The sequence below is a fragment of the Cryptotermes secundus genome, unplaced genomic scaffold, assembly GCF_002891405.2.
Source record: "Cryptotermes secundus unplaced genomic scaffold, Csec_1.0 scaffold534, whole genome shotgun sequence".
NCBI classification, from domain to species: Eukaryota; Metazoa; Arthropoda; class Insecta; order Blattodea; family Kalotermitidae; genus Cryptotermes; species Cryptotermes secundus.
This window is the reverse complement of record NW_019739956.1, coordinates 175,318-199,123: the sequence shown is the minus strand read 5'-3', so window position 1 is coordinate 199,123 and position 23,806 is coordinate 175,318. Positions and strand designations below refer to the sequence as shown.

Genomic DNA, 23,806 nt, shown 5'->3' with positions numbered 1-23,806 from the left:
CAAACTGCTCTTTTCAGGGCCAGCCAACTTTTGACATTCCACATAGCTTCGCAGCTATTCTGTAAATTCAATTTATACAATTTAATATATGTGATTGTTACAGATTTACGTGGTTGTCTTTTAGAACATCGACAATCCCACAAGGTTAATACTGGTTGTGTCCGATCAGGTTTGTGCAGTTGACCACTGCGCATCATCCTACCATCCATCTTGGCAATAGGGCAGACATCAAGGAATTCGCTTGCGTTGGGTTGTGCTAGTTCGGTTTAGGTTAGGTTTTCAGATCAGGTTTACGCAACAAACCACTGAGCGAAATCCTGCGAATCTATCTTGGTTCACGGATACACCTCATGGGATGGACTTGCTTGGGTTATGTTAGGTTAGGTTAGGTTAGATTCGGTTAGATTGTCAGATTAGGTTCTCGCAGTACACTATTTATTTTAGGAGAATTTCTACAAAGCAGCTGGAATTCCGTACGAGTTCGGTTTTCTTCATTGAGACTTTCATGGAAATAATCATATATTAAAGAGTACTATAAAACAAATATTGGTCACCTCTCTTACTTCGTGTTAGTACATAAGACTGAACCCGATACTGCCATATTCTCTCCCCCCCTCTCTCTCTCTTCCTCTACATATTATCACGTGTCCGGGGTTCCGTGACAAATAATTGTGGATCCTGGATTAGACGAAGCTGTTTATTAGATAACTCGTTCACAATTACAACTACAGTCACTCTGAAATCACGTCTTCCCGACGATGCGACCTGACTAATCCATCGTCTCTGATCTGACCCCTGATCTGGTNTTAGACGAAGCTGTTTATTAGTAACTCGTTCACAATTACAACTACTGACAATCTGAAATCACGTCTTCCCGACGATGCGACCTGACTAATCCATTGTCTCTGATCTGACCCCTGATCTGGTCTTCTCTGATCTCAATTTCGCTCCGGTCTTCTTTGATCTGATATGTTTTACAGTCGGACGGACTAGAAGATACCTTCTTGAACAGTTTCGTTTCCATAACGGTTGTCTGCGTTGTTTCGGGAACGTGCTTTCATCTTCAGGTAACACGTTGGTTTTTTCTCTAGCTACTCGTTGTTGCGAGGACAACGCTTATTAAGTCGTTACCCAGCAATGGACATCTCTCTATGCGCTGTCTCGGAAACGTGTTTTAACAAGCCGTTGTCTAGCAATGGACGCCCGCTCTGACTCATCATAGGCGGCACGCCACAATATATACACGTACATATACGTGCCTCGTGTGTCGCATCGAATTACATGCCATGTAGAAAATGAATGACCAGAATGACTGGCAGCATCACAAAGAACACTACAAGAGAACGTAATACAAATGAATATATAAAGGCTATTCCGCTTTGTTGCATGACACTTTGGCTTGAAAGGCAAATCTTTTGATTGAAACCACTAGACAAAATAGATACATCAAGGGAAGGGTAGGAAAGTGGAAGGCTAAATGGAAAGAGAAACAAGATTATGCAAAGTGTTTCTCGACAGAACAACAATCAGTCATGACCGTTCCTTCCCCGCTGTAACTGTAGGTCCTGCGGGCTAGCCTACCTGCCGCTTTGCAGGCACGGGTACTTAATCATTCCTTCAGGACTCGAAACAAACCAGGCCACACAGAAGAAGTGAATGTCGTTTAGAGACGCAGTTTACAGTGAAGTCACTCAAACCTGAAGTAAAGTGACCTAGACTTTGCACTTTGGAGATGGAGTGTGTGAGCATGGGCACAGAATTCAACTGCCTCTGGATGTGAACTAGTAGCGAGCTATCTGAAAGTAGGAATAAAATTCCGGATTGCAGAAGACTAGAAATTGACTATAGTTCATGGAAATGATTTGAAACAGGTCATCACAGAAATTTTACAAATTACGTTTCAGTGATTCATAATTGCACGACAGGAAACCACACCACACCACGTCAACGCCTGTCTATGTACGTTTTCTGTGCAACATGCATCTAAATAATTGTACGTTTTTAAAATTCTTTCAAAGATGTGAAAGCTTTCTACTAAATTTAAGTGTTGCTATTCCAGACTAGAAACTATCAGCCTGGTATATTTGGTAAAGGTGGTCGAGGTGGGGGTGTTGAATACAAAAATTAGTAAAAACAAAATCGGACACTCCCAGCACAGTTACATTTAAATACAACCCCAGTTTTACTCTAAAAATAAAGTCGCGATCGAAATACACATTAAATAATAATCAAATAGTTTTTTATTTTTTGGGGGGGGTCTATCAAAAAACCCACGGATTACCATGTTTCGTACTGTGTCCATGCAATTTTTCGTTCAAATAAATACATAACTGCACCACTAACTTCTGGTTATTTTTGTAAGCCGTAATTATGTAAATTAATCGTTGAATATATCCCTGCATCGTAGTTGTGATGAATTACTTCTTCAATTTAATTATTTTTCCGATATATCAGTAATATGTCAACTGCACGAACAGCGTGTAGACTGCGCATCAAGTATGCGTAGTTCGTGGAGTCAATGTGTGAATGCAGCATGCCCCTGTCCTCATTATAGCGTCGTATATAAGAACTGTAATTTCCATAGCACTGTATTGCTGTGAAGTATCAAGTACTGCGTATTCTTGTTTCCATCAATCATATTTTGACGTTTCAATTTATAACTAATTGGTTATCAACACTTGGCATGTGTGGTTCCGACACTCGTGCGCGCCATGTACTTATAAACGCAATTAAATTGCTACTTTTTTATCTATCGAGGCTCATCCATTTGAAGTTTTCTGTATGCTCGTTAGGGTACGCCATGTCTGCTGTTATGCTGCACTGTTCGAGGTGTATGTTAGCTCAACGGCGAAAAATCATATTGTTGCTTTAAATGTTAATATTGTGACGCATGGGGCACACCTTTGTAATGAAGGAGACCATGGCAGTCGGTACACACTAAATTTGCATGATTGGGCCGCCCCATAGCTCAAGCGGTTAGTCGCTGGCTTCCCACCGCGGAGGCCCGGGTTCGATCCCGGGTCTGGTCAAGTGGCATTTGTGGTGGACAAAGTGGCGCTGGGGCAGGTTTTCTCTGAGTACTTCAGTTTCCCCTGCCAATCTTCATTCCAGCAATTGCTCCACAATCACCCTCACCTATCATCTGGGGCTGGTACAATAGGCCAGAAGTGGGCGCAGTACAAGGGACTTAGTCCCACCCCACTAGAAATAAAAAGAATTTCACAGACTACGAAATTATAAATTTTGTAGTCACTATTCGGCACAATACTTCTGCCATTTGTAATTTTAAAAATAAAACTCTAATTCCATTGGGTAAAATTCTTCTTGAGAACGTAACGTCTGAGCCATTCCTACTCGTGTCTCGGATTAGCGGCCTCTCTTCTTATCCCCTTCCTTCTACCCTTCCTCCGGTTGTTATAGATTCTAGAATGTTCTCCCATTATGATTTATCACGTGATCAGCCCTATAGCTGTTCTAGCATGCTCTGCAGCCTCTGCAGCTTGGTCTAGGGACGGCAACGAAGGACCTTGTCCAAGCCGTTACCAGCAGCCAGTAAGGGAGCTAGTGAAATACTGTTTATGTTTGGTTTCTCGTGCCGGGCTGTCTGATGGCTAGCGCCCCCCTTATTCGCGACGGCTGTCCTGAATAAGGTGTTTCTCTGAGTTGGTATTATGTTACTTGGCTGTCATTTTTAATTGCTCCATTTTTGGCGAATTTGATTTTGAGCTAAAAAAATTTCGCAAGGGCTCGCCAGTGGACCCTCTCCTGAATTCAATCAATATTTCATGATATTATTCCTCTAAGGTCCACTTTAATATTATCACTCAATTTACATTAGGTATCCCAAGTGGTCTCTTCTTTCATATTTCCAGACTGAAATTTCGTATATATTTCTTATCTTCTTTGTGTGCTATGTGGCCAGCCCATCTAATTCTCCATAATTTGGTTGTCCTAAAACGTTTGATCAGGAGCAGCAACCATTGTCGTTCTCGTTTAGTAATATCCCTAACTTCCTGTTACTTCCTCCTCTTCAGATCGAAACACGTGTGTTGTCCTTAGCACATTGTTCTTGAACGTTCTTAATCCATGTATTTACCTTAAGGTGAAACACGCACTCATATTTTCATGTGACTCACTATATAAGTGTTTTGGATTGATGGTCGGATATATTGGACTCTCTGACACAGTGCGTGACCACACTTTACAGCACACTATTACACTAACGCCGCAGCCACGTTCCTCCGTAGCGACTTTCCACCGCATATGTTCCCCTTCCTCTTAGTCCCCGAACTCTCCCAGTCTCGGCTACCAGCTTCTCAGAGCAACAGCTCGGGACGATTGAACCTCAGCAGTTATCTGAGTACCTCAGTCACTCACCAACCAACTAACCCAATTTAACTCAACTGACTGAACTCACCTTTCACTAGCTGTCCTTATAACATCTCGGCACGGACCGCACAGAAAACACAGTTCCTTTGCTAATTTTTACGAGCCGTTGNAACGTCGGTTAACACCACATATACACGGTGCCAAATCCTAGAAGACTGCTTTCTTTATTGTATACTTGTTTGTCTCGTGGTTGTTGCCTAGCAACGGGTCTACATGCCACAGTATAAAGCAACAGAACTGTACGCCTGCACATACGCCTATTGATCTTTAAGCTACTTGATAGGATATGAGAAGAGAGGAGTTCGGTTCTCCAAATTTAATGTGACCTAACTTTTCCGTGAAATTGTTTTTATTCGTTAATACCGTTACAAAATATTCAATCTTCTTCACATTTTCGAAGCATACATAAATTTTCTTTAGTAATAATTCTGTTAACTCAATAATGTACATATCAATGACACTGAAGGTAGAAGCATATTCCTCAAAAACGTCGGCAAACATCTACCAGACTAACGGCGTCACGTCGTGTCGCGTCACCGCATCGCGTAGGACAGTAATCTATTCCTCGTCGTAAGAACTTCAAACCTCACGAGAATTACACTGTCAGCAGCACCTGCACCCATCTGCTGAGAACTCAGCTCAAGATTCCAATTTCCTCGTGTGTAAATCAACTTGCCCTGTGTTACGCTGTGAGCATTGTAGAAAATAAAGTTAAGTGCATTCGGGCAATGAATCTTGATGTGACATACTGAAGTAAGGACTAAGTAACTTTTTCTTTTTTAATTCGCTTAGTGGGGGGTGGAGTCCAACTGGGTCCACTCGGCACGGCGCCCACTGATTGACCTATTGTAGGCTGCCCCGGGTGATTATGATGAAGAAGAATTTGGTTGAATGAAGATTGGCAGGGGAAACCGAAGCACTGGGAGAAAACCCGCCCCAGCGCCACTTCGTCTACCACAAATCCCACTTGACCCGACTCGGGATCGAACTCGGCCGCCGTGGTGGGAAGCCAGCGACTAACCGCTTGAGCTATGGCGAGGCCATTTAGTAACAAACTGAAACATTAAGAGCTGTGCTCTTGCCAGAGACTGATACACGTCTGCAATACGCAAACATAAACATGGACTGTATTACATTTAGTAACAGGGTAAAGCATATAATATTACAATTCATATTGCTAAGAGTGGCTTGAATATTATGAGCGTTTATTGCAAGAATATAAAACAGCGTTTTAATTAACGTGCGTTATGAATTTTGCTTCACTCATTTTTTAGTACAGCATGAAGTCCTTAGCACAACTCATAAAGTCTAGTTTCCTGTGGCAACTTCGTAGTTCGCCAGTTACGTTAGTACAATATTGTTATTAATTATTTCATTCCATTTTATTTCATCGTGTAAAAAGCAATACAAAACTGTAGCACAGTCAAGTTTCTTGAAATTACACAGAATCTTCTCTGGGCTAAACCAAAGAATGCAGACCGGGTCATTATATTATAAATACAAAAACTTACTTCCATTCAATTGTAACAAAAATATTTTAACTGCATACTTACGTATCCTATGTAAGATTTAAAGACGTTAGATGTAATTTCATCATAACCACCGTATGCATTTCTAACTTCAGGCCGTGTAGTAGGTGTAAGATATATAAAAAATATATAACACGTTAAACACGGACATGTAACTTTATGCCGTGTAGTAAGCGTAAGATATATAAAAAATATATAACACGTTAAACACTGACATGTAAATTCGTGCGTAAATATTTCCCGTCTCACAATGATATAAAATCAAAATCAAAACTTATCATCCACCATAAAATAAACAGTAGCTTGTATATTATTTGTAATTATTTCCAAGCACCACAACATCCCAACCGAACACATGTAAGACATTGTTTTGTTAGTGGGTCTGTGACTGGTTCAGACAAATATGATAGGTGTACTGTGATTGATACACATGAGCGATCAGTGTGAACGCTGCTCATAGATGGCAGTAGACATCAATGCAGATGGCGCTTCCTCATGTTTCCATTTTCGTTATCCCAGTTGCCAGGAGGTATTGCTGGCTCAGTCATTAGGCCTATTGCAAAGAGGTATTTTACAACTAAAATACATTTTGGTTAAAACTGGCAGAAAGAATTTTTGCACTTTCTGTAAACGTACTTCAAACTTCCTAATAGTATAGGTAAAGCTATCCCTGTAAGAGGCCATGGAGGCCAGTAGGGTTGTTGGACGTCAAGGCTACCACATTTCCTAGAAAATCGGTTCACAGATAGCAGTGAATGTGTCAGCCTTAAGCGCCGGCCGCCCTTCGCCACCAGGAAGTTTCCTAATACTTAGTTCTCTTATAGGGTGAGTTAACCCCAGGGCCATAGTGCGGCTGAAAACTTGAAAAATCCAATTCCCTCATCGGGAATCAAACCCGCGACCTTCCAATCTGTATCATAGTGTCTTAACAAACTGCGTCATTCCGTGCCCCTCATCAAAATTCCTTCATTTGTAATATGTCTTCATATTGCTTTCCTTTAACTTAGCTCTTTCGCACTTTCCCGAATATTTAACTCTTTTCAGCGCTTCTAATATTGTTCTTTCTCCTTCTGCTCCTCCGTCTTAATCTTTTCTGCTTTTCTTCCATCTTGTCTTGTCAATTTCTCGTCAGTATTTCTCTCCTCCTGTCCAAAACGCGAGACATTTTCGTCTACTTTCATTTCTTCAGTTTTGTGTTTACATTCTCTCTGCATGAGAACAGCAACGTATTCAGGAGATGTCCTGTTTGCTTCCCTGCAAGGGTACTAAGTTGTCAGCTCTTTCACTAAGCAGAAAACATTCAGTGTTCACATCACGTACTAATTAAAACACTAAAATCACCCTCTACCTACGCCGTCAAAACTCGGATACTTAGAACCAAACGCAGCGTTTGGCAAGGTTGGCTGCAAATTGGAAACTGAAGACACTTTCAATCTGCCGTTAAGAAAACCGCGACTGGAGAGGGATATCTGTGAAGTAAAAAGTTAAGTAAAGCTATCCCTGTAACAGGCCGTGGAGGCCCATAGGGTTGTGAGGCGTTGAGGTTCCCACATTTTCTAGACAATCGGCTCATAGATGGCGGCAAGGTTGTCAGCCCTGCGCGCCGGCCGCACTTTACTCCCCAGGAAGATTTCAAGAATATATTCCTGGTACTCATTTCTGTTAGTGGCTGAGTCGACCCCAGGGCCATAGTGTGGCTGGAAGGATGAGGTCAATTGAAAAGATCCACCTCATCGGGATTCGATCCCGCGACTTATTAAGAACAATAACGTGGTCCTTAATGCGCACCATACTAATGAGCTAATGGTCTGTTGTAGCGCGGATGGAGAATACGTTGTCACTACGATGACAAAGGCTGTGCTTCACCACACTGGCAAGGTGGTCTGGACTCCGCCCGCCATTTTCAAGTCCTCCTGCGAGATCGATGTGAGGTACTTCCCCTTCGACCAGCAAACATGCTTCATGAAGTTCGGCTCTTGGACCTACGATGGATTTCAGGTAACGTCATTTGATTTGGCATTCTGATCCCAAAACTACATGAACGTTGAAATATACCGTCTTCTGGGATGTGGTGCCGTGTAGATCTTGTGCGAACAAACGTTTCGAAGGAACGTATCGCCTCCATTTTCAGGGTAGAAAAATCTGCGAGCGAGTAACCAGCGTGAACAGGTCTCTGCAGACTGCAGCCACCTGCTTACGCTGGTTCCTCGCTCGCGAATTTTTCTACCCTGAAAATGGAGGTGGTACGTTCCTTCGAAACGTCTGTTCACACAAGATCTACATGGCGCCACATCCAGAAGACGGTATTCTTCATAGTCATCGCCGTGAAAACCTCAAATCTTACAAGAACCTTATTTCTGACCACGACAAACTTTATCTTCCATTAATTTAAGATGATGCAAGACTCATCAAAGTATTTAATAAATTTTCACTCTTTGATTATCATATAATACAGACAGGAAAGTATTATAAAGGCACATAATATGGTAGTTTCTCCAGTTAACTTCCATGTTTCTATGCAAATTGAAGAGCGTAAAACGTAGGCAGTGTTATTCCTGCTGTCCTTGGGCATGGTTCCTCTTCCAATCCACAGAGATGGACACAAAGTAGCGAACTAGATTAATTCTCACAGGGTTTGCCGCCAGGCTTGTGGAGTTCTCTCTAACTGTATTTTCGTCTCGGGTACATGTCATGCATCATTCCTGAACATATTTTGATCTTCATTTCTGCATTACTCATGCAATGTGTGGTTCAATAAATTCAGCTGCGAGTAAGTGCATTAGGGAGTACCCCGTAACAAACCGAAAGCCCCTGTCTCCCCGTATTCTATTGGGTCTATCCATGCATAAACATGACGTCACACGAAGGAAAGAGTCACAACTCACTTCTGTAGGGCACGCAGTGCATAGCAATACAAACCGTAGCGTGCTTGTCATTTTAACTTGTGTCAGGATATTTCAGTCGCCGTGTACTCGTATATAGACCGAAATGCTTTCCTCCTCTATAATTTCTCTGCTATGCGAACATCAGAAATACTGATACAGGTGATTTTCACATTAATCACTTTTAATTTTAATTCAAATGTTTCATATTGTGGCGTGCCGCCAAAAAGCCGGATGAAAAGACGTCAAGTGATAGGCAACGGCTGCGATAAGAATGTTACTTCAGTGAAAACGCAGTACCAGCAGACGGTTGCATAGGAAACACCTAAATAAATGCGTTTCCCCGGATAAGAAATGTTATCCATGGGAACGAATACTACCATTGGATTTTTTTTTATTGTTAGTGGGGTGGAGCTAAGTCCCTTGTACTGCGGCTACTTCTGGCTTATTTTACCCGACCCATATGATAGGTGAGGGTGATTAGGGAGCAATTGGTGGAATGAAGATTGGCAGGGGAAACCGAAGTACACACGGAGAAACCCTGCCCCGGCGCCACTTTGTCCTCCACAAATCCCACTTGGCCAGACCCGGGATCGAACCCTGGCCGCCGCTGTGGGAAGCCAGCGACTAACTGCTTGAGCTATGGCGCGACCCTACCATCGGATAGAACGGAACCCTTGAACACGATGTTCCCTAGTCAGTCCGAACGCACGCTACGAGTTTTCAGTTTTGTATTTGACCTTAGAAGAGTAGAATTGGTATTCGGCAGGAGAACAGGCTAGAAGACGCTTCATCATGATATCGGTTATAAGTGCAATAAGTGCACTTGCGAGTGTAAAAGTGACTGTCCAATAAAATATTCGTTCAAATCCGGGAACCCACAAAATTTCTTGTCGCGTTGCCTAATAAACACGCGACAACTGGTGTCAGAACCGGTACGGATCGGGTTGGACCAATCAGAAGAAAGCACGCCACAATATGTCTATAAAGTCACTTAACGTGTTACAATGAAGCTATAGAGAGCATAATTTGGAGTTATGTCCCCACGAGCCGCCAATGGATCCTGCCTTGAGTGAGACGAATCTTGTTAGGATCCGTGAGATTTATGTGCGAACCGTGCCCTTCTTTCTTTATGATTAAGATAAAAAAAAAAGGATTTTCTTACACGGAGCTCATGTAAAGAGGCAATTATATATGAAAACAGATTGCAGAAAAGACAGCAGAATTCAACCTGACTGCAATGTGTTTCATGAAAATGTGGACATAGAGAAAACATATTTTTTTCTGTCAGATTAACGGGTGTAATAATTTATTAACAGATATAAGTCTTCCGAACCCCTAATAACAATTCGCGTGCGCAAACATACTGTAACGTGTTTCTGGTTACTGAAGACGCCGTATGGATGGTTAATTGGTTTATTCAACAATCTACAAGTAACGGCTACAATTACTCATCACACAGTTGCGGGGTTTCACACTTTATAACCCTAATCGCATTAATCTGTTAACACTGTTGCGGGGTTTCACGATTTATAACCCTAATCGCATTAATCTGTTAACACTGTTGCGGGGTTTCACACTTTATAACCCTATGCGCAAATCAGTTCACTCTGTCTTCAGTAGTCTACACGTTTATAGTATGGGAGCTATGTATCACTGTATCATACACTCCCAATTACACAATTACACACACGTCCGGTTCTTCTTTCCGCGACGGCTGCTATACTCCAACTGTAGTCTGCTCACTGGAGAACTGTTGATAACACACTGACTCGTCGGCTTGCTCGGAACTCTCGGAGGTAGCTCGAGGACTGAGCTCGGCGACTGTTACCTTATAACTGACTCGCAGCCGCTGTGCAGCTCACTTATATAGCCGCAGTGTTGCCTGTTGCGTGCCACGTCACAGTAGGAAGTTGATTACGGGTACGCAGCGTTGCGCGTTACGTCACCGCAGAGGGGTGGGAGGGAGCGCTACGTTACCGCCACGCGCCTGTGGCCTGAGTTGCCACGTTGCTGCTGGGTAGGGAGGGGTTCTCCGTTGCGCAACATGTTACAATACTGACACAAAAGAACAAACATATATATTTGTAACTGGACACGAGGTTCGGATTGGTGATCGGATTCATTGCGCCTCCTCTTCAATGAGGGAGGGGGTCAGTCTTTCTATGTAGGCGTTACATTTTGTTACACCGCAGTTTCAGCACGAGTATATCCGCGCTGTCACGGCGTCCAGGTCACTGTGGGCTCTGTGTCACTGCACTGTACAGGGTTCAGCCTCTCTATGTAGGCGTTANTTTGTTGCACCGTAGTTTCAAAACGAGTATATCCGCGCTGTCACGGCGTCCAGGTCACTGCACTGCACTGCACTGTACAGGGGTCGGTGTGTCTGCGCAGGCGCTACGTTTGTGTGCACCTCAGTTTCAGTACGAGTATATCCGCGCTGTCACGGCGTCCAGGTCTCTATGGACTCTGTGCACCTTATATCACTGCCTTATATATTGCACTTATCATTTATACATGATATGCAGAGGTTTTCTGTCAGCACAGGCTTCTGCAACAGGTTAAGTATACCCGTGGTCGGTCGGTTAAATTGCTGCTGGCCTTCGCCAGCACGGTCGTTCCTGGTTTCAGTCTCCTCGAAATTCACGACCAAGACACTAGCGCGTTTCGGAGTTAGAGTCAGAGTTACCTTACGACTGGTGGTTTACCGCCAATCAGTTCGTATTTATGATAAGCCCCTTGAGGCTCACGATCAGAGTTTCTTCAGGTGGTGTGTTCGTCTCTTGTCAAATGTACGTATTGCACATATAGCATGTTACTGAAAATTCTTGCTTTTCCATATATACAACTCGTCTGTCAGACTGGGTTTAAAGCTAATCATGCCTATCTTACTTATGATATGCTACAACGGCAGTTTAGTCCCTTGAACGGTCGTAAGCTTGCCCACCGCCAAGTTTAAGCCTCTTATATTTTCTGTGTCTGGCTTCGCCTTGTCCTATACCGCGAACATGTTCATTCTCATGATTATGTATGACTTCTACTTTTTTCCTGCAGCTTTTTATATAATCATATATAAACAAGAGAAAGCCTTCGAAGGAGTGGTAAGTGTATGCAGTCCCTGGGCAGACACCACAGAGAACATCGCCCATCGCAGTTACTCTGCGTGTTGCATTCATAACTGTTATTGTGGTCATGTGACGGATACCGACCCTTGCGTAACAACGGATGCTCGCTTGATAGCTCCGTGGCGTGCTTATAGAGCCGTTCCCTAGCAACGACTCTCTCTGCTGGCTTGGCAATTCTGGCTTTCAGCAGACATTCCACAATATACTAGGCAAGCAATAACTATTTCTCGACTAGTTTCAAATCTGCTCACGATATTATATTTGCATAAATGGGGGATAATCTGAATAGGTTTTCTTTAATAAGATGTATATTCAGACATATCTCTTTGAGAACCCTTCATCTAGTACAGGATATTAAAAAAATATTGGTATGGCTGGGACCTGTGATTAAAATGGATCAAACACAGGGCAGACTATGAAGTTCTTTAATTAAGCCAGAAGCTAGAGGAAAACTGTGAATGGCCAGACTGAAACATCTGGAAGATACAGAGCATATTTTATGGCAGCTGAAAGTGAAGAGACAGAAATAACGCTAAAAGGAAAAATTACAGAAACTGGCTTCTGTCGTACAAGATGCCAAGGTTCGTAGATGATCACAGAGCCGAAGAGGATTTAAATAAACATATATCCAAAAAGTATGCGCTCTTCCTATGACCATTTTTGTTTAAACAAGAAAAGTACTGTGGCATATTGACACATTGCTACGTACGGACCACGTAGAAAACACCGTTCCTCACTTACAGTACAATACTGCCATCGAAACATGCTTGTTTGCTGAACCGTTACTTAGCAACGGCTGTTGTGTAGTTATTTATTTCGCGTTCGTTGCCTAGCAACGGGTCTTATGCCACATTATCAGTATGGATGCCGCGAAACGTTTTATTTTGATAACGTTGGAATATGGAAGCTCCGTATAATGAAATATTATCAACGTGTCCACAAATTCTACATTAAACTATTATGTGTATTGCCGTAGATACTGCAAAACACATAAGGTCCATTTTAAAAGCCTCTCACGTCGATTCCCCCACGCGACTTCGATATAGTTTTCCTTCCGTCCGTATAACTGAAAGCTGCAATTCATTACCACGGACTCTCCATTATATAACAGATACTACACCGGCCTGTTTGCTGAGTTTAGCTCTCCACAGATAAACGGAATGTGGTCGACACGTGACAGATAATAAACAAGGAGCAAAGTGACAGGCTTCGAATAACAGGTTATGCTCCAGTCACATCGCTATTTAAGATATTCGCTTTCCGCCAGATCAGGCTGTAACTACCAGATAAGGGGAACTCCTCCAATTGTTACAAAAACTCCTCCGCCCACTTTCTTATATTCTCTTTCGCATACACCTACTCTACATCTATAAAATATCAATTAGCTTTTTCCAGTCTGTCTTATGTATTCTTTCTAAATATGTTTTTCCTGCTCTCCGCCATTTCTGGTGAATTATACGGGCCGATCATTAAGTTCTCATTCAGTTTCTTTACGCCAATAAGCGAGGCACCGCATGGGGATAAAGGGAGACGAATTTGTCCCTGTGTCTAAGCACCATGCCATTAAGATAAGAGTAGAGCTGAGGTATGGCTCCACGCATTTCTAATCTCTGTGCTAGAAGGAGTCACTAGAAGCCAAAGACTCTAGAGTCGCTGTCTTCGTGGTTTCAATATTAATCGGGTGATGAGTGAGGCGGGACAGGAAGATGGATCAGCAGAGACTGTCCACTGCCTTGGCCTCCACGTTCACCAGATATAACACCACTGGATTGTTTCCTGTGAGGTTATGTCAAGAGTAGGCATCAGACGAAGAGAGACACCAAAAACCAAAAACTAATGCCGGAAGCAGCGTCATCAGCAGCGACTTGAAGCACACAGCAAATGATGCTCGAGATGGTTCAAGTTCGTATAGCAACAGGCGTGACCAGAGTGGTTTGAACGGCTGTTGTACTGCGATGTGGAAAGCAAATGGAAAAACTACCACATTATCACTTTTCCTGGATAGTCTCTTTCCAAAAACAGAGATACCATGTATGCGAGGTGTTTCCTCTGTAGAAGAAACAAACCGGAGGGGCGGATAGAAGTGCCCAGAAGACGAGGAAGAAGACGTAAGAAGATTCTGGATGACCTTGGGGGACAGAAGAGGGTATTCTTATTTGAAGGAGAAAGCTTGAGATCGCTCGCATTAAGTGGAGGAACTGTTTTGGAAGAGACCATGGACCTGTAGTCTGACAGATTACTGACGAATGAATGAATTATATAATAGTCTGTGGTGAAGACAGATCAGTTATCTTATATTGTTACATTTATGTTTATTGTAAAAAAAAAAAAAAGTAAAAGTATCCCTGTAACAGGCCGTGGAGGTCCATAAGGTTGTGAGATGTTGAGGGTCCCACATTATCTAGACAATCGGCTCAAAGATGGCGGTAAGGTTGTCAGCCCTACACGCCGGCCGCCCTTTACTTCCAAGAATATTCCTGGTACTCATTTCTGTTAGAGGCTGAGTCGACCCAAGGGACATAGTGCGGCTGGAAGGACTGGGTAAATTGCAAAAATCCAATGACCTCATCGGTACTTGAACCCGCGGTCTTACGGCTTGTAGCATAGTGCCTAAACCAACTACGTTACCGCGTGTTCATTGTTGCTTCCTAAAATCTGTCTTAAATCAACAGAAGATAAGGGGGGGAGCGGTTATTGCCGGCATTGACCATCATTCAGTTTGTTTCCGTTCGTTGTTGGGTATCTGGACAAGCTTAGTGCTATATGTGAGTGTATTTTAATTCTTACCACAAATTTCAAACCCCGAACACCGAAGGTATCTGCCGCTTCACACGGTCCTCTAAACGGTTCCATTACGACGCGACATTAGAATGAAATCAAGGAGGATGTACGGTATTACAACCTATCTTGGAGAACAAAGGTCCGAAGTTGTGGACTACATTCCTCGGGTTCTAGCGAAAACGAAAAAAACCTTCGAGTTTCGTAAAACGAGATGAATTTCTTCACAAAAGGACTCTGTTCCATGGGATTATGGCTGACTACGTGTTTAATGATATTGTAACGACTGCAAGGGCGTTCTGGAACCGAATGAGATGAAAGAATGATCATGAATATCTTAAATGGTTCGGCCGTGGCCTAAAAGTCACTGCCCTATAACTTCCTACATTAACTGAGGAAAGCCAAAAAAAGAAATACATGCTACATATGGTAAGCGCCGGTCACGGTAGCCGAGCGGTCTAAGGCATGTACTGTCTTCGCTCGCTTGGAAACCGGGATCGTGGGTTCGAATCCCACTCAGGGCATGGAAGTTTAGTTTGTGTGTGTGCGTTTTTCTGTGTTTATATACAGGTAGAGGCCTTGCGACGAGCTGATCACCCGCCCAAGGAGTCCTACCGAATGTGTAGAGTCTAGAAAAACCGAAGTGAACGGAGAAGTTCATGGAGGTAGGCCTAGGCCCACTGGGGCTGTAGTGCCAAGGAAAAAAAACATATGGTAAGCGCACTGTCTCTACAGCTTAAACTTACACAGTTTCTACCAAGTTGCTGTACCTGTGGTAGCAGTACCTCGGTGACTGATGATACGTAACTTAGAGACCTTGGTTCGTTCCTAAGTTCAGCGCAATGTGTTGACACTGCATCATTTTTGTTCGTGGCATAACATAACTGTGAGGAAAATAATAAAATGTCAAGTCACCATTTTGAATTATTGTTCTTTTCCTAGAGTGTCTAACCAAGAATTTTTACGCGAATAAATTTCATAGCGAGGGACGAAAGGAGAATTAAGGAATAAAAACGCATGGGAATGGTCGTGATTTCTTTCAACGTTCTAGACATTTCCTTGATGGCTTGAGATAAACTGCAACATAACACAATCAAGAGAGTTGGCTTCCGTGCAGAACATCGAACACGAGACCTCCAGAATATGAAGCAAGCATTGACTTACGGCTTGAATTTTGTGAAATGTCCTATTTTACGGAAACATGAGGGGTTGTTTCACAGTTCTGATTACAATTTCATAGAAGTGGAGATTCCGCTGTATTTCTGCGCTTGCTGGATACATACGTATATACGTACCTACTTCATTTAATTAAGCGCATGTCATTTTCATTTAAATTAGCCTAATTAGAAGAAAAGAATGAATCATCACACGTAACCCGTGAAGACTACTGTTTAACAAATACATAAATGCAATGCAATTAACAGTGCTCCTCCAGGACTGTGGATGACGACTTGTTTCTGCAGGTTCAACAAAGGTTCTTCCTGGACATCGCACCTGTAACCCAGTATTCCCAGTTCTCCACGTTACAGAACGTATACGAGAGCCCGTATATCATACCGTCTCTTCATAAAATGAACCATGCAGACATTCTGGCCATTCATACAAGAGCTCTGCATCCCCACTAATGGGGAAAGTTAGCGTAACACCGTATTCCCTAGGCGGATGGTAGAACGCCGTTCGAAACGAAATATAAAGAATTCATTTGCATCTTGTACAGGCTTGTTACGTGTCAACTTTATGTTTGTAGTCTTAGTAGACTTCAAGATACTGTGCTCCACCACGTTCCTGCCAGTGCACACAAATGAATCCACTTCTGTATGTATGAGTTCACAGGTTGCTGCTCTCACTCTGTAATTCTGCACATGGAATGGAGTACACGCATCTTCTGAGTCTGGTTCAACTTCAACTGCTTATCCACTGGCCAGTTTAAAGAGATGAGATGGCTCTGAGGCGGTCTCTATTCTAACCGTTTCAAGCATAGTGTTTTTTTTTATTGTTAGTGGGGTGGGACTAAGTCCCTTGTACTGCGGCCACTTCTGGCCTATTGTACCAGCCCCAGATGATAGGTGAGGGTGATTATGGAGCTATTGGTGGAATAAAGATTGGCAGGGGAAACAGAAGTACTCGGAGAAAACCTACCCCAACGCCACTTTGTCCACCACAAATCCCACTTCACTAGACCCGGGATCGAAGCCGGGCCGCCGCGATGGGAAGCAGGACTAACCGCTTGAGCTAAGGCGCGGCCTATGCATAATGGTTACTATACGCACCGGTTTCTGTAACACAGAACACTGCGCATCTTTCTCACAAAATGCATACTCGTATATGGGTTTCGTAAATTCTCAGAATTTATAGCGAATATTTTTTGAACAGCTTTAACTTACCGGTCTTTGTAATGGATACGCAGAGTGCATTCTCTTTTACATGAATTCTTAAATATTTTTAAGTAACCTTCAGGCTCCTAAGAGTTAAATAACTTTTTCTCATTACTTTTAAGTTATTTTTCCCTTCCATTTCGCGAATATATTAATTGGTTTCGTGTCGGTCTTGAAAAGAGGACGTTTGGACTTAGATCAGGGGAAGTAAAAGTACGCTGGAGGAAACTTCATATACGAGGAAAGTAAAGATAAAAGTTCAGTAAAAATGCAAGGGACATATAATTTCAGAAATGGTAGTGCTGTCGTGTAACATAGGAACCGTATGACAGGGCAGAGTTCACCGGTCACAGTCACGGCAACGCTGTGCTCGCAGTGAGTGTTTAAAATGGCCGTGTTGTTTCAAAATCCCACCAAAAGTGAGGTTCGTGCAGTAATTCGATTTCTTCAAGCGAAAGGTGAATCTGCCGCTGAAATTCATCGCCAACTTTTTTCTGTTTACGTGGAAGATGTTATGAACAGGCAAAACGTGGCAAAATGGTGTTGTGAATTAGAAGCGAGAAGAAGTGGTGTTCATCATGAAATAAAGAGTGGAACTCCATCCGTTGTCGTGATGAAATCTCCCAAAAGTTTGATGAAAACATTCGTGCTGTCAGACGTTTACCATCGATGAACTTCATCAACAATATCCGGAAGTGTCAGAACTGTTCTCCACGTCTAAGAGAGCAGGCGGGAGATTTCTACGACGCTGGAATAAAAAAAACGCGTTCCCAGGCTCACTAAGTGCATTGCGATCCATGGTGACTGTATTGAAAAGTAAATAAAGTTGTTTTGTCAAAGTGCTACAAGTCAATCCCTCCAAAAAAAAAATACTTTACAAATATTTTCTGGACTTTGTATCTTTACTTTCCGGATATGATTCGTAATTATTTTGATAAGTTTCGTAAAGGATTATACATTAGACAGAGGTTCCATATTGTTAAGAAACGTTCTGATTCATAAACGTGTTCCGCTCATAATTGAACTACGTCAGAAGAATATACAGCATGAATTATTCGGATTCCATGTCTTCTTGAAAGCGGCCTCCGTAGTCTAGGGGTAACGTTCCCATCTCATGACTCAAGGTTCGCGGGTTCAAACCCGGCGGAGGTCGTGGAATTTTTAAGGGCGGAAAAATTCAGGGAACAAGTACTCCAGGAGGGACTTTAAGCCGTGGGTCCCGTGTCGTAGATTTACGGCACGTAAAAGAAAGCATTAGGTACCACTGCCAGATGAGGGCCGACCTCGCTGGCAGAAAGGGGCTGATAGCGAACACCAGTACCGTTAAGGTTACAGTAGAAATTAAAGGGGGACGCACAATGGACCAATAACTGCTCTAAGTGCATGGGGAAAACACGCCCCCTCCAATAATGAATGAATGAATGAATGAATGTTCATTATTTTCCTCAATGAAGACTGACGGAGACTGTCTCTGTCCTACACGTGGAGGAATGAGGAATAGTGAGATATACAACTTCTTAAGTTTACGATAATGTCACCTTCACTGCTGAGCCCTTCTAGACATTGCCACATAAACTGAGGTCACTTGAAAATGGCGACGAAAACTAGCAAACTCAGGGTCTCTGTTACGTGGCGCACTGCCGCTAGGTGCTACTGAGACTTGCGGTTTATATTTACATTTATGTTCAAGGCAAGCGAAGAAGCTGTCGTGACATACCTAAGCCATTTTTATTTTCGCAGTTTAATGTTCTTTATAAGTTAAGCTATTTCCTCCGGTGTTTCCTTGTGAGCAGTGAAATGTTTCAGATTTCCGTCGTCCACCGGACCCTCTTCCTCCTACAATCCTATCGACAGACATAAAAGAGGCAGATCCGGTTTTCATATTGCGTAGCCGCGGAATTTCTCAATAAAGAAGAAATACCTCAGCCCTAAATTTTATTTAATTTGACGTGCATTTAAGACCTGGTAAGTTTTTCTCATAATGATGTCCAAATACCTAACCACGTTATTAAAATATAACCCTGGTTGCAGGTAAGAACATAAATGAAGAATCCCGTTTTCTGGGATGTGGTTACAGACACCTGCTCACGCTGTTCCTCTCTCGCTGATTTTCCTTCCATGAAGATTGAGGCGAAGCTATCCTCCGAAAAGTCGGTTCACATGAGATCTACACGGTGCCACAACCCAGAAGACCGCATTCTTCATACTCACCGCCGTAAAAAACTTTCAGTCTTACAAGAACATTAGTGTTTGTTTTATTAACATCAGTACTACTAATTTACCGAAGTGAACGGAGAAGTTCATGGAGGCAGGTCTAGGCTCACTGCGACTGTAGTGCCAAGGGAAAAAAAGAAAACACTAATTTTACTGAAAATTTATAACTGAATCGAGCGTATGAAGTCTGCTGCAATAAAAGTCGAACTCATTCAATGGTACTTCTTATAATCGCACGAAAACTTCATTATACCGTTGTATTGCAGGTTCCCTTCTCCCAAGAAGATAAAGATACACTGAGTTGTTAGATACTGTTAGTTTTTCAACTTGGTACCTTTTTAGCGCTGTTCGTTATCTACACTTGCCACCTTATAATCTGCACTGGTACAATGATCGTGTCTGTTTACACAATTATCCTGCCATAACCTATTAACTGCTTGACTGTTTACACAATTTTCCTGCCATAACCTATTAACTGTTTAACTGTTTACACAATTATTCTGCCATAACTTATTAACTGCTTAAATGACTCTTTTCTTTACACATTTAACGACGAATTTCATATTCAAACTTTAACCAAAAGTCGATTATTAGAATGATAAAGAAAAATATACTGAAACGTGTGTGGATGTAAGAGGCCAGTATTTGTCTTTAGGTACTTTGACTGTAGAAAATGAGGAAAACCTAAAACACAAAACCCGATCTCAGAGGCCTCCTGCATAGTCGAGAGGCGTGAGGTTTTAAACAGAGGTGCCAATTTCTTGAGCAACCGTTACATTTTTCTGTTTGTTTCAGATCGACCTGAAGCATATAAACCAGAAATACAACAGTAATAATGTGGAAGTTGGAATAGACCTCAGGGAATACTATCCAAGCGTCGAGTGGGACATCCTGGGAGTTCCTGCAGAGCGTCACGAGAAATACTACCCTTGCTGCTCCGAACCGTACATTGGTAAGTGCACTTAGGTCAAATGAAAATCTTCATCAGACAACGGCTTTCAGCGCGCTGCTGAATATGCGCAGTTTGTTGCTCCATCCATCGAAGGACACATCACAGGTTACACAGTAGGATGATGGGATAATTATGATTCATAAGTCGGTAACTATGGAAGCAAGTGGTCGTGGCATATTTTAAGGCACTGTCTCAGCACTAGGATGGAGGAGCAACATAAGATTGCGGCTGTTTTACTTAGTGTAGAAGCCATCTCGGTCATGACCCGAACCAAGAAGCTTTGAAGAAGCAGTTATTGAGAGTAAAGTACAATACACAGCACTGATCGTACGAGTTAATTTTTCATTGTTTTATATCAAAATATTAAGAAATTGTTTTTAAATTTATAGACATGTTAACAACTCGGCCTACAGTGAAAATAATCTGCTGCAACTTGCAGAAAATACATACGTTCTATATAAAAATATTTGGAGAAAAACAGTAAAAATATTCTGAAAGAAAATAATTACACTCCTTGTGGAATTTAGCGCCATGTAGTCAGGTAGAATTTCACAGACGTTCCTAAGGAAACGAAGGCTTCCATCATCACTGTGGAAGCTTAAACTAAGCAAATATCCAGCAAGAAACAGGCATCAAGCAAAATTTCCTGCTAACAAATTTCTTAGCTCACTTTTCGACTTTGAAGATGGGGGCAACATGTTCCTACGAAACATCAGCGAATTTATACCGAAATAAACGACGTTACGTAAAGAAGAGAGCACTCTCTATAGTCACTGCTGTGAAATAGTCAAGTCAAACACAATTATTATAAAAGATATAAACGTTAATTAATTCCGTACAGTGTGACTGATGGAGTTCTTCTCCTTTTTAATATTTTATCCTCAACATGTTTCGGTCTTATAGACCATCTTCGGAAGGATATCAATAAAATTAGAAAATTAGAAACAAATCAAACCAACACAATTATATTGTCATCGATAATATTTTCAACAAAAAAAATATTTCAACTAGGATATCCATTCTGCTTGAATTATCGTAGACAGGCCTTAATACTCTACTGCGAAAGATTTGAACTTGTTTACCACGTAGGCTTACTAAGAAAAATGCACTTAGTGTAAACATTTATATGAATAAAACTAAAACATCTGCCAGAATTTGCATGGGAGACATTCCAAACACACGAAGTAATTCCAAATACAGGTTGACCCATCGCATCTTATAAAAACTGGTGAAATTATGATCCGATTTTTGTGAGAGTACACCAACATTTGGAGCAAGAGAGTTACATTTGTACAAGAGATCAACACAGATAATTTTAGCGGCACGATTCCCCTAACACAGTATAAGGGGGGGGCTACATTGGCGAGAAGCTTTGTGCCTTACAGTACACTGTGCCCGCGATACCCTCATGAGAGTGAAAGTTATTTTGCACCGGACTTGATACTTAACTAGGCAACAAATTATTAATCATCACGCTGGGATCGTGGGTTCGAGTCCCACTGAAGGCATGGATGACTGTGTAGGTTGCGGCCGTGAGACGGGCTGATCCCCCGTCCAAGGAGTCCTACCGTCTGTGTACAGGATTACACAGCCATAGATAGATAGACAGACAGACAGGCGGGCAGATATATATACACAGATAGACGGGCGGACGGACAGACAGACATAAACATAGGTAGGTAGGTGGGTGGGTGGATGAATGGATGGATAATCATGAATATTTAGCCGTCGAGAGAATAAAACATTAAAGAAATCTCAAGATAAATTTGTTGTATGAATATGTTTTGAATGGATTCGTTTTTTTGTGACCAACTATGGTATTATTAGTGTTGAAACTTTGGGTTCTTTTCTATCAGGTAGTCTTGAGAGTTGGTTAACAGACAGTCAGTAAGTTGTTTGGTTAGCTGGTTTAGAAATACTGGGGAGGCTTGACTGGACTCAAGCAAGCAAAGGGACTCATATGAGGACCCTCTGCTAAGGAGCGAAGGAACTGTTGAAGTTAAACAGGAACCAGCTACGATGGGTGGTAGGACTACTTACAGGACACTGTCACCTCAAAGGACACCTCTTCAAACTGGGACTAAGTAATAGTCCAACTTCTGAGGGGTGTAAAAAAGAAATTAAAACAGCCACACATATCCTGTATGAATGTGAGGCCTTAGCTTGTTTAAGATTACGTCGCTTGGGTCAATATTTTATGGAACCAAGTGCCTATTTCGACGTCCCCATGTATAAAATCCTACGCTTCATTCGAAGTGCAGGATTGTTGAGGGGATAATCAGAAGGGGAGGCACAATAGATTACTGTTGTCGCGGTGCAAGGGCCAAGAAGGCCCACCCCTTATAATTTCATTCAATAGTTAGTTAGCTGGTAACACAGTCTGTCAGTTAATCTGTTAATAGAAAGCATCTGCACTGGCCACATCATTATCTTAGCTGCCAGTGTCTTAAGAGTGGGTGGTTTGGCTGCAAGTGCCTCAGGAACAGGTCAGAAAGGGCTTTATTGTACCACCATCGAGACTTCCGGTTCCTGTAAGGCAGATTTAGTGCCCATAAACTGTGCAAATTTTATATCTCAGTATGCTGAATCATATTCCATCAACTTCAGATGTTACAAGAGTTTCATATGCCCATAACCATCATGAGAGTTTAGGAAGGATGTACACAACTGTAAAGTGACTCAGGCTGAGCTCCTGAGAGCAGGATACTGAAAAGAATTCTGGGCCTCGGAAAGACGAAGGAACAAGGGGACGGAAAAAAAATTAGAAGGAAGAATTTCGTAATTTTTACCATTCATAGAATATTATCAGCGTGATCAAAAGGAAGAGAATGGGAGCGAATGGGACAAACAGTACGGTCGAGGAAGATAAGAAATGCGTACAGAATTTTAGGCGGAGGCTCTGATATTGAGAGACCACTTAGGATACCTCGGTGTAGATGGGAGAACAGTGTTAAAATGAAACTTAGAGGAACTGTGTGTGACGGTGTGCCCTGCAGGTGAGTGACGTAGGCTAGTGTGTACTGGCGGGTTCTAGTAAACAGGGTAATTAACTTTCGGGCCATAGAACAAGTTGTTTATTTCTTAGTAAGTCCGTTAGTTAGTTAGTCAGTAAGTAAGTTAGTTAGTTGTTTTGTTGGTTAGTTGGTTGGTTGGTTGGTTGGTTAGTTGGTCAGTTCATTGATTCGTTAGATGGTTGGTTAGTTAGTTGGTTTGTTGGTTGGATGGTTAGTTAATTTTTTAGTTAATTAGTTAGTTGGTTTGTTGGTTAGTTATTTAGTTTCTCTGTTTAGTTAGTTGGCTTGTTGGTTGGTTAGTTAGTTAGTTAACTAGTTAGTTGACATTTTAAAGAGGCCCCATATAACTATATATTCTAAATATCTTACAAGAACAATCAAACCCAACTACAAACAAATGTACTTCGTTTTTCTTGGAATCATTTTATTTAAAGTGGGCCTATTTAATTTCATTCGAGTTACCGTTTCGTAAAATAAGATATTTCCGAGACACTCGAGCTCTCAAAATTATGTATAAATCTATAATAATCACAGTACGAATCGAATTC

The 23,806-nt window shown here is 42.1% G+C and overlaps 2 protein-coding genes across 3 annotated transcripts in view; one reads left to right on the top strand and one right to left on the bottom strand.

Annotated features, from left to right (window-relative positions):
- LOC111872150 (acetylcholine receptor subunit alpha-like 1) overlaps nucleotides 1-23,806 on the bottom strand; it is a 586,882-nt gene that overhangs the window by 493,942 nt on the left and 69,134 nt on the right. The gene's annotated exons all lie outside the window — the stretch shown is intronic.
- Nucleotides 1-23,806, top strand: part of LOC111872147 (acetylcholine receptor subunit alpha-L1) — a 114,926-nt gene that overhangs the window by 81,089 nt on the left and 10,031 nt on the right. For both annotated transcript variants that reach the window (XM_023865738.2, XM_033754547.1), the window contains exons 4-5: nucleotides 7,736-7,916; nucleotides 20,088-20,244. In XM_023865738.2, coding sequence (XP_023721506.1) covers nucleotides 7,736-7,916; nucleotides 20,088-20,244 — 338 coding nt within the window. The remainder of the gene's footprint in view (nucleotides 1-7,735; nucleotides 7,917-20,087; nucleotides 20,245-23,806) is intronic.